Source organism: Dasypus novemcinctus, chromosome 9, assembly GCF_030445035.2.
Source record: "Dasypus novemcinctus isolate mDasNov1 chromosome 9, mDasNov1.1.hap2, whole genome shotgun sequence".
Classification (NCBI taxonomy): domain Eukaryota; kingdom Metazoa; phylum Chordata; class Mammalia; order Cingulata; family Dasypodidae; genus Dasypus; species Dasypus novemcinctus.
Window position 1 is genome coordinate 53,966,310 of NC_080681.1, and position 12,211 is coordinate 53,978,520.

At 39.7% G+C, this 12,211-nt stretch overlaps 1 protein-coding gene across 2 annotated transcripts in view; it reads left to right on the plus strand.

Moving 5' to 3' along the window:
• Nucleotides 1–654: 654 nt before the first annotated feature.
• Nucleotides 655–12,211, plus strand: part of ERICH3 (glutamate rich 3) — a 146,361-nt gene continuing 134,804 nt past the window's right edge. The window contains exon 1 of one of the 2 annotated variants that reach the window (XM_071217377.1): nucleotides 655–1,080. In XM_071217377.1, the coding sequence (XP_071073478.1) occupies nucleotides 1,058–1,080 (23 nt within the window). In that variant the 5' untranslated portion in view covers nucleotides 655–1,057. The remainder of the gene's footprint in view (nucleotides 1,081–12,211) is intronic. The other variant, XM_023585270.3, reaches the window with a different exon arrangement.

Sequence of the window (12,211 nt, forward strand, 5' to 3'; positions counted from 1 at the left end):
AGCATCTCGAATGTCTTCTGTCATGCTCGGTGGGCCTTCATGATGTCTGGAAACGCAGAATGCTCTTAACAAGGTGATTTTCTTCTCACCTCTGAGTATGGCTGAGCTAGAAGAGAGATCCACAGAGTGCTCAGTCACCACTCATATGTCCAAACCTTCACTTACATATGAGGAACCTAAGATGTGAGGTCAAGTCACAGCCAAAAACCTGATGAAGCAAGAACAGGACCAGGACTAGGTCAAACAGGTCAACTGGAACCAATGACTAAACTTCATCCACACCATGTCCCTCTCATTTAAATCTACGCCTCTTCAGGTAAACCCCACGTTTTACTTACTGGATTCATAGACAGGTAACTTTCCAGTGTGCCTGACTGAGTAAGGGCATCTCTCACTGTTTCTGAATGTCAGAGCTGTCAGCCCTGCCTGCTGGGAGTGGAGACAGTCAGCCAGGAGCAAGGATGGAGATTTTCCCAGGAAGAAAAAGGCGGACTGCAACGCCTTACAGATGTAGAAACAAAACAGAAATTCAGAGCAGATTGAGAAAAGGGGCTTCCTTCCTTCAAATGGAAACCAGGGCACTAGCCAGTCGCTGCTCCCTGCTCTTATTACCCTCAGTCACCACCAAGCCTCCCCCAGGGCCTAGCAGGAGGCACAGCAGTAAAGGGGGGTGGGTGCGTGTGTTTGTGTGCTTTCAGAGCACAGGTGGCTGGGGACCTCGCTCCCCACAGCAACAGAGCTGGGGCCTGCCCGGGTCTCCTCCCACAGCAGAGGCCCGAGAAAGGGGTGGAAGCTGGGCTTCACTTCCAGTTTCTTCAAGGCTCTGTTCCAAGCAGCGCCGCTGCTTCTCCAGACCTCTGCGCTTGCCTTCCCTCCTCCCTTAGCAACCCCGAGGCTGTGGATACCGCCAGCGGGAGGGGGCCCTACAGGCGGCCGCCCAGACCAGGCGCCCCGCGCCCGGGAGACCGCAGTGCGGGCCGCGCCGCGAGCGTGCCTGTCGCGCCCCACGCACCCACCCTCCGCGTCTGCCGCGGGGTCCGAAAGGGATCCTGCAAAAATGAGCCATTCTCACCCCGCTGGGTAAGTGACAACTGGAGCCAGTCCACGCCGCGGCAGGTGGCGGCTTCAACCGGCGGCCCCTCCTCCTCTCTCCTGCTGCGGAGAAACGGGGCGAGAGGGGGAGCGAGAGGGAGGACTTGGAAGAGGAAAAAAAAATATTGCGGATTCTGGGTTGCGGCGAGGCTGGCAGAAATCCCAAGCATCATATATCCTCCTTCCTCTTAACTCGTTTCTTTCACTGGCTTTCTCGCCTTTTGCAATTTTCACTCCGGAAAGATAAAATGTGGATGTTGAAAACGCATGCGCTGAGCAGGGACGTTAGCTGGGATCAGAGGTCCTGTGGTGTGGCGCACAGGTGTGTACAGGCGAGGCAGAGCGCACCAGAATATGCGTTTTGTTTGGAGATTTGGGACTAAGTGGTGAATTCCCACTGTAGCGTCATCTTGCATATAAACGAGGTTTATCACTATTGAAGGAGCGTCATGTGAGGGGTGCCCTTCTTAAAAGGATTTGTATATCTGCCCAACCTCAAAGGATCATGGGGGTCTTTAGGGAGCGTTAGACCAGGGGAGGTGATAGGACACGGGAAAGGAAGCTGGGAGGGAAGGAAGGAGCATGTGTGCTGTTGCTTTGGTGGTTTAACTCTTCAGAAGACCTATTTTGGCAATTATTAAATCTGTTCTAGAAAGTTAACACGGCCATTATTGGTTGCTGCAAAAAAAAAATGGTCTTGATCTTTTAATTGGAAGGAAGAATATCCAATTTCCTTCGGAATTAAGCAATGCAATGCATATTAGACGGGCTTTTATTATGATACATCTAGTAAGTGGATAAATATCCTAGTTGATCTTGCAACCAATTTAAAGATGCTTTCCTTTTTAATTGAATTTATTGCACATTTTCAAGAGTAGCAAATTAGCAGAGACAACATAGTTAAGATCATTTGGAGTTTGTGATGTTTGAAATACCACATTAGTCATTGTGTTTGGGATTTATAGTCAAACTTGAATACTCTTCAGTAAATTCTCAAGTGTGATGACTTAAGCAACAATGCTTGAAAAACTAAAGGCACATAAGGTGTTATATTGGAAGTCAGTTTTAGAACTTTCTGGAAAGTTATGTAGCTGTGACTAAATGAGGTTCTTATTTTATCCCAAATTGAATTTAGCTTAGGTACTTTAAATTTCTGATGCTGAATCCTGTACAATTCTAGCTAGCTGTGGGTCTTGTGGGATGTAAATGGCACTATTTTCTGCAGCTGCTCTTTGCAGTATGTCCACATCGAGGAAAATGAATGTGTCAGTCATGGTTGTCTTCCTAGGATTTTCAAATTTTTGGCTAACTTAGAATCCGATTAGGCCATTAATCATCTATTTTAAAATATGGAAAAACCTGTAGCTGGTTATTAAATTGTGCATGATTAAGATTTCAGAAACTGAAGTTGAATTTTTCTGAAGCTTCATTAGTTCCAAGCACATGGATAAAAGGAAAATTCGTGATCTAGTGAAAGAATGTGCTTCATCGTGCTCTTCAAGCAAGATATTAAGATAGCAACAATTGTTTTGCATGAAAATTGTAAGCTCCTGGAGAGTAAGCATCATATCTTATTACTCTTTGTGCCCCTTGTGCTAGAACCTCATCCAGCATAAAGTAAAACTCAACAAATGTTTGTTGAATGAATGGCAGATTTTGCCTGATAGTGTCTCCATTCTAGAGATGAATATTTTTCTCACATGAAAATTGTCTTAGAGCTAAACATTTGAGTGCTTACCAAGTGCCAAGCTCTATTTGAAGGTTTTACATGCAATACCTCATTTAATCTTCACATCCTCTCCAAGAAGCAGGCTCTGCTCTCACCCTCATTTTTACAGATAAGGAAACTGAGGACTGAGAGGGTCTCACAGCTAGGAAGGGTGGGGGCTGGAATGTGAAGCCAGGCAGTCCAGCTTCTGAGGCCGTGTACTTAGCCAGTACACTGCACTGTCCCCCAGGGTCAACAGCTGAGAAGTGCGGAGACCCAAACAGAGAGCAAATCTTATCCAGACCAGACTGACATCTGATGGTTGATAGCTGTTCATTACTATCTAGTATTTTGATATATGATTAGATAATCATTGTGTAAAAGTATGTATGTATGCTTATAATTTTGTTTTTAGTTCATTAAAAATAAGTGAAAACAATAAGCAGAACGATAACAACTCTGAATGCCTTAAAATTCACCCAAGAACCATATCATTCCAATTGCTAAAGTTTTCCTCTAAATAAAAGTAGGGATTTTTTCTTACTTGTCTATGTTATCATTTGGAAATAATAAAAGTTTCAGTGGCAAATAAAAGGTTTCATTAAAGCTGAGAAAGCTTTTCCATCATTACTGAAGCAGTTTGTACTTATTACATTTTAAGAATAAAATGGCAATAAAGTGCAGTTGAACGATAAAATGGAAATTTTAAGTCCCTAAAATTCTGCCAATCAGTAAGTGATGCCCTGATGCTTTCTCCTGGTGCTTCCTTTGAGTTCCATTGTTTATTTAATTACAGCAGGAAGTACTTGACATAAAAGCTGCAAAGGGCCTGTGCTGATTTTGTTCAAATATAGTTTGGAGTAAATAAAAACGATCTTAAAAACTTCTGCCAAAGATAATAGAGACTTTGAATCTGAGCTGCATTGTAATTTGGTGGAAGTCAACTATAAAATAACGTTTTTAGTACTGCCATAGCTAATGAAATTGTTTTAGGGTGGAAAATTTCAATTGCTAGCCCCTTCTAGTTTGTTAAATCTCACACTGTGTTGCTATTTGTGTGTATGTTTGTGGGTTGCACGTTAGTCCTAGAGATGGAGTGGGGCTATTATACCCATCAGTCCTGCATGAGGATAAAATGATAAAGCCTTCTGGCTCCTTCAAAGGATCATCACTTAATCCAGTGGAGTTGGATCCCTGTGTGCAAACCATTCTCGGCTCTAAGTAGAGATCGTCACACTGGTCTGTAAAAATTTTCTGAGAAACTGGAAAAATGGAGAGCATTATAGTTTATGACAAGATAAAAATACAGAAGATGTTGCATGTTTTAAAAGATTATTCCAAGGTTTATAAGCACTTTTAAAAAATATACTTTATTTTATTTTTTTCTAAAAGAACTTAGATTACATAAAAGTTACACAAAAAATATAGGGGATTCCTATATGCCCAGCTCCCTAACCTACCACATTTTCCCACATCAGCAACATCCTTCATTATTGTGGTACATTTGTCACAATTAAAGAACACATCTTGGAGTGTTGCCACTAAGCGATGATTATGGTTTACATTGTAGTTTATACTCTCTCCCACACATTTTTGCAAGTTATTACCTGATATACAATGGCCCTATCTATCATTGAAATGTCATTCAGGATAATTCCCAAATCCCAGAAAGTACCCCCAAATTACACCCATTTTCCCCTCTTCCACCCCTCAGAACCTCTAGTGGCCACTGCCTCCACATCCATGATAAAAGTTCTTCCATTGCTAGGATCACAACAATTCTACAGTAGAACAACTGTAAGTCTACTCTAGTCCCTCATTCATTCCCAATCCTGAGGATTCTGTGATGGTGATGCCCACTCCACCTCTAATTGAGAGGGATAGAAGCACTTCTTTTTTTTTTTTGGTGTTTTTAAAATTTTATTTATTCCACCCCCCCTGAGTTTTCTGCTTTCTGTGTCCATTTGCTGTGTGTTCTTTGCTGTGTATTCTTGTGGGCAGCACCGGGAATCTGTGTCTTTTGGTTGTGTCATCTTGCTGCGTCAGCTCTCCGTGTGTGTGGCACCACTCCTGGGCAGATTGTACTTTTTTCACATGAGCAGCTCTCCTTGTGGGGTGCACTCCTTGTGCATGGGGCTCCCCTCTGCGGGGCCACCCCTGCGTGGCACGGCATTCCTTGTGTGCATCAGCGCTGCATGTGGGCCAGCTCACCACACGGGTCAGGAGGCCCTGGGTTTGAACCCTGGACCTCACTTGTAGATGGATGCACTATCCGTTGAGCCAAATCCACTTCCCGGTAGAAGCACTTTTTGTGCATGTTTAGACTTACTAATTTATACCCTTTTAATATAAAGAATGTTTTCTGTAGTGACAGAGTATGCCAAAATTGAGTATAGGAAGAATAAACATATTCTTCTTACTCCCTAACTTTGTCCTTCTTCATCAAAGGCAGAGCAAAAACCGTGTAAATAAAATTGTCAATTTTTAGATAGTATGTGTATCCAGAAGTGACAAAACTTATAAACCCACCACGTTATTTACTATATTTACTAAAGTATCCATTGCACTTTTGAGTAGCCTACATGGTCTCTGCCCTTTTGGTTAGCAAACAAGTATAGTACTTCGTATGGCTGTTAGCAGTCTAGCCTGTTGCTCACCACTGACACTACAAAAAGTATCTCTTTCTCACAGAAACTCAAATTTAAAGTTATTAAAGATTTGAAGTCAAATTGGGTAGTTTTTATTCAACTTCTGGTTAAATATTAACGAAGTTACTTTCAGGAATAAATTGGTTCCGGTTAAATGAGGTGAATTGAACACATTCATTTGTTTTGGCTTCCTCTCTGACGATTTTGTGTTATAGATTCTGCCACCCCCCACACTCTATTTTTGTTTTGAATAAAAGTGATGTCTTCTCTTATCTCTTTGCTTATCCAATCTTATTCACATAAGTAGATGAGAATGGAAGGTGATTTGTTATAGCAATATCACTCAATTTTTAAAATTCTGCCAGTTACATGCCAAAAATCACACAAGGATCACTGTGGCAGTTTGAAAATATTTTATAAATCCCCAAAAGATTATGTTTTTAAACTAATCTATTCCTGTGGGTGTGACACTGTTTGATTGCATTAAATTCAGTGGAGTGCCCTTTAATTAGATTATGTGATAAGGTCACTTTAGGGCTTATTGGACTACTTCAGTGAAGCAGAGCTCACCTGGGTCTCTGCCCTCTAGCTGGGTCTGATATAAATGGAGACAAAGAGAGAGACAGACACGGACAGAGAAGCTACCATATTCGGTCCTGTCATGTGAGAGAAAGGCCTTCCAGTTTTGCCTACAACTAAGCTGCAAAGAGAGAGGCCCCCAAGAGGCCCAAACAGCTGAGGCCCAGGGACAATTGAGCCATATGCCTGATAGCTTACAGCTGATCTCTGGAAGAAATGAGAGTTGCTGAGACTGAGAGAGGCGGCCGAGTAAGAGCCAAGCCGTATGCCAGGACTGCCTACAGCTGCAGAGAAGCAGAGACCTCAGCAGACCAGGGGCCATCTTGCTTCACTATGTGTCAGCTGACTTTTGTGAGAAAGTGCCTCTTGTGGTGCCTCGAGTTGAACTTTTCACAGATTTGGAACTGTACACTTTTACCCCAAATAATCCCCTTTATAAAAGCCAACCCATGTCTGTTATTTTGCATCGGCAGCCCTTTGGCAAACTAAAACAATCACCAAAAACTATTGTCAGTGATCTTTCACATAATAACTCAATTAGGCCCTCCTTTGACTGGCTGGAAAGCAAAGGATTGGAAACCAACTGTCTTGCAATCAGATTTGTTGCCCAGTCATGAAAGCCATTTGTTGTATCCAAATTGTCCCTTTGTTTCTCACAGGTTTTAATACCTAAGATTAACACACCTTATTAAGACATCAGATAGTGAGAGCTGTGACTTTCTTTTGTAAAGCAGAAGAATGATTATAAATGGGATTTGTGAATCAGAATGACCTGTAGTGCGTTTTCAGGTAAATCAATATTAGGAAAGGATACAGAGGCAACTTGAGGATTTTGAAATTGATCCCCTTAAAACTACTGTTGCCTGGGTTCCCCTAGGGAAGTTTTTGGGTCTCTGCAATGGTGTGCATAACTGTTTGTAAAATTCTGATTTAGAGACCAGGATACTGCTACTGACAAATATGGTCTACTGCAGAATTCCACTTCTTTTCAGTCTCTGTTGAGGAAAGGCATCTCCATCTGGGAGGAGAGATGGAGACTTCCCAATTTACTTTCAAGATTAATAACTATATTAATTGTTATTAATAGTTTTTTTCAAGGAGTTGGAAAAATAAAATTCTCTGAATTGATTCTCAACTCTAGCATTAGCCCCAAATAATCCAAATCTAAGGTATTTGTGTATTTTTGAAACTATAAGATTCCATAGATATCATTTTCAATGAAAACTTTGGATTTCAGACACTGCAGGATTTTAATTTTTAGCTATTCACTGTGGTACAGACCGAGAGAAGCAGTATGCAGACTGAATTATTGAATCTTCTCCTCCTGTGGCTTAGTCACTTTCTCATACTATTATCTGAGAGTAGTGTATGCTTTGGAATGACTCCATAAATATCAATCAGTTTAAAATAAAACTGTCAAATTGGAGGCAGGTAAAATTTGTAAAAAACATAAATAAATAATCTAAGATTCAACATTCATATTGGTTTACAATTATCTTTGGTATCTGTGGCAGTGTGAAATTATTTCTGAATCCCCAAAAGAGAAAGATTATGTTTGTAAACCAATCTATTCCTCTGGGAACGATACTCTTTGGTTATATTAAATTCAGTTGAGGTGTCTTTGATTAGATTACTTGTTACAATTAGGGCTTTTGATTTGACAGCATAAATGGGCTTCCGGTTGCCTCCGCTGCCTTTCTGGGCAGTCACTCACTCAGACAGACACATTGGAAGAGAGAACTCAGCCATTTTTCTTTCCGGCCATAGGACAGAAAGAAGGCTCAAACAGCTGAAGCCCCTGGGGAGAGATGAGTCATTTTGCCTGATCGCTTGCAGCTGAGATTGGGAAGAACAGCCAAGACTGAAATAGGAAGCCCTATGCCAGCCTAAAGCTGAAATCCGGAAGAAGCTGGGCCCACAAAGCCTCAAGAGGAAGGGGAAGGCAGAGACCAGTCAGAAATCAGCAAACATCTTGCTTCAACACGTGGCAACTGACTTTGGTTTCTGAGAAAGCAACCTTGAGTTGGATTGTTTACAGCCTTGTAACTGTAAATTTTTACCCCAAATAAATACTCTCTATAAAACCAACAGATTTCTGGCACTTTGCTTCAGCAACCCTTTGGCAAACTAATACAGTATCTCTATCTAAATTGGAAATCCCAAATGATATATTATGAGTAAAATTTATACACAACAGGAAGTCAATCAGTTGAGTCATTGTCAGAGTCAAATCCTTGGGCCTTCAAAAAAAATAGTGAATGGATATCCATTTATGCTTTCAAATAAAATAAAATATATGAAATATATGTATAATATATGGTTACCTCATTAACTTAATTTTTTTGTTTAAGTTTTGTGCTAAAAGAATTATTTGAGGGGGCAGGTACTAAATTTTCGTTAGTTCCTTCCTTTGGCCTAGCTCCATAGTTCTAAAACTTTTCCATACAAAGACTTACTGAATACAGTGGTGCCCAAACCACGTGTATTGTACTTTATGGGTGACATAAGAAATTTTCAAGAACATATTTGACCATATAGTATATTTGCATCCTGTACTGACTCTAGAAGTTGACCCAAATATAAAACAGGACTCTATTATACATGTGGTTTCCAACTGAGCAGAAGCCATTTGTTTGTTTTCACCAGCCAGAAACTCACTCTCCTCTTGAGATAATCTCAATAAGGGAAACATATCCTTCATTGACAATGTAATTGCAAATTCTTGTATCAGGAACGATACCAGATTAAAGTGATTCCCCTGGGAGCTTGCTGTGGGTGATTGAATTGTGTACGTCAGTGTACACATGTTCTTGGTCTTGGTATGCATTCTGGCGGGTGTGGGCCCATTGTAAAAAAGTTATCTTCAAGATGTTACTTCAGTTCATATGAGGACTCACTGAACCAGACTGGGCTTTAATCTGGAGTACTGGAGTCCTTTATAAGCAGAGTGAAAGTCAGATGGAGAGAAAAGCCACAGGGAACAGTAAGAAGCTGGAAGTCAGTGGAACTGGAGAAAGAAAGGAGATGCCCCCATGTGCCCTACCCTGTGATAGAAAAGCCAAAGAACCCCAAAGACTGCCGGCCAGCCAGGAGATATCAACCTGGGAGGAAGCAAATCTTCCAGCTTCTAAAACTGTGAACCAATGAATTCCTGTTATTAAACCAACCCATTGAATGGTATTTGTTTTAGCAGCCAGGAAACGAATACACTTGCCTCTCTGGATTAATACTTTTCTTGACAAAAGAGAAAAGTATGTGACAAGTTTGGCGGATGCAGCTTGAAAAACCATGCCCTACTGAGATTCTGTCTATGTTAAGATTGAAGTGTTTGGAGAATTGTCAAATCTTTGTTTTTACAGTGACTCAAAGAATACTTTAAAAAGTGAAGACGATTTCAAAATGTAGAGATATAGATCTGGATTCCTTAATAATTTCTTATTCTCTTGTGGGCCTCCTTTCCCTCTCCCTCTTCTTCTTGTCTTCCTGCCTCTTGCCTCTTTCATATATATATGCGTATATATATACATATATATATATATTTTTTTTTTCTTTTTCTTTTTTTTGGTGTATGGGCAGATTACTGTGAGGTACAATTTCTTCTGTTGCCAATGGAAGCATGCTTTCCCCATGCTCTGGTGCCCTTCATTGTAGAGTTTCATTATCTTCTACTCTACCATCCCCGCTGCTTACATGAGTATAGTGGGATCCAGAACGTATCTGTGCCTGCCTTTTCGAATGAAGGTGGAGTAGTTTGGGTGTCTGTGTACACAGTCTGAGAGGTTTCATTAATTCTTCTGTCTAAATCCATATTACAAAAAAACAAAACAAATCTATATTACATACTTTAAGTTGCTTGCCTTCCTGGTTATACTTGTTTGCAACTGCTGATGCTCTTCTTTACTTGATTCAGCAAAGGCCAAATATGGTCTTTGTGAGAAATGAGAGTTATTGAATATGAATGATTTAACAATATGGGGGTCAGGAGAAGTAGAGATTGAAAGCCAAAAGTTCAAAAGGGAGATAAATTTCAAGGCAAAGAGAAAATATGAGTAAAGGCCCAGGGAGAAAAAGTAATGAACATAATAAGTCAATGATCTCTACTGGTAAGTGTTGAACTTTTACATTTGTTAAATTTGATTAGTAATCAAATCACTCCCTACCTCGCAGTGCCTGACACTGTTTGGGATAGAAAATTGAACATTTTAAGCTGGTGATCCATTTTTCTGTGACTGTTATTATTTTCCTATAGTAGTAATAAACATTTATAAAGTAATGAAAATTCTTAAGGCAAAATATTGAAGCAAGGGAAGAAACAGCAGGGAACTAAACAGACAATATGAATTGCACATGGTAGTTATGAAACAGCATTAAAAACTAAGGATTTTAAATTGAATTGTTTCATAGTGTTTTATATTCGTATTTAATTTGGCATTCTCTATATGACGTGGATTGTAATATTTCATGTTTGTGAATATTGCGTGCCTGTCATATTAAGAAGTTGTCTCTCTTCATAGCTTGCTCCAGGATATTTATAGCAATATTGTTTCTGTTGTTTAGATTCAGATAAAAATAATGTGTTGTAAGTTAGAATAATAGCCTTGGAAGAGACCTTAAATCTCTAGGTACTCAGGTTACAAGTGGTTTTTTATTTTATTCCTTGTACTTATCTGTCTTCTGAAATTTTCTACTTTGAGCAGAAAAAAACAAAGAGGAACATCAACATCTTTTGAAATCCTACCCTCCATAAATAATCATAGTTAGCATTTCTGCCATTTTCTTTCTATTCTTTTTCCTGAGGATTTTTTTCTGTTTTTAAAGCTATATAATAACAAATCTGCACTGTTTAAAAACTGTTTCTAAGACATGAAATTCTTTTTAATGTTATACTGACAAGTACCAACAAGTTTCCTTATAAGCATTTGAACTGTCTTCATGCATCCCATATAAATTGCAACTATTTGTAGATGGAGACCAAACCTCTCTACATTTTTTAGTTCTTCATGCAACCCCAGGACTGAAATTAGCTCAACAAGTGCTGACATCTGTCACCTACCTTAGTGACCAACTATGATAAGTCCCAAGATCACATTTGTTCATTCATTCAATTACTATTTACTGAGTGCCATGTGCCAGACCCTAAGCTATCACATTAAACACTATGTTCCAGAAATTCATTTGAGTCCTTGAAAAACCCAAAGAGTGAATTTTAAACTAGGTTTCACATCACTGACCTTCATAGAGTTTTGCTGTCCTTGAGGCAGTATGGAGATTTTATCAGTTAGGAATACATTCTTCTATAAGTAATAGAATATCAAACTAATAGTGGCTTAAGCCATAAGAACATTTGTTGTTTATATCACAAGTAGTCTGGAGATAGATGATTCAATTGCTTTATAATCTCAGGACGTGGGTCCTTATCTTTGCAATTTCCTTAGTCTTTTCTTTGTGGTAAGAAATGACTACCCTGAACCTAGGCATTATATCCTTTCTTATAAAAACATCCCAAACAATGGAAAAAGTGGGCAAGGAAAACATCTTTCTACCAGATTTTTCTTTATATCTCATTGACCAGAATGGAGTCAATCAACATGCCTATTTGCAAGAGAGGGTGGGAAAAAGAGTACTTGACTTTTGCAGCCTCTACTGTGAGCACTGAGCAGCGAAAAAGGTTTGGGAATGGATTCTGGTAGCCTGTAGTGTCCACCATAGTGCTTTAGTGGTTAGTTGTCTGGTTCTGGAGTTAGACTGAGTTCAGATTTGCCACGTAGCAATTGTGTGGTCATAAGCCAATTTTGTACTCTCTCTGATTCTTGGTGTTCTCATTCTTGTGAGAAATACATCTGCTTTGCGAAGTTCTCATAAGAGATTAAGTGAGATGCTTTAATGCATTTAGCACAGGGCCTGATACATAGTTAAGTGTTAATATGCTCGTTTGGTACATGGTAACTTAAGTACTACTGGTACACAAATAAGTACAGATTTCTGTAGGAGAACTTCCATACCTAAGACTTGAACTAGTTTTAGAGTTGGGTGAATTGGAGTGATTAATTTGTGGGAATAGCTTGAAGGAGGGTAGGTATATAAAATAATATATCTGGAAACATTTCAAGAAAGTTAAACACATGGTATTAAAATTACACCCATCGTTGCCCAGGCAACACTAGCCCAGTAAGTGAGAAGAGAC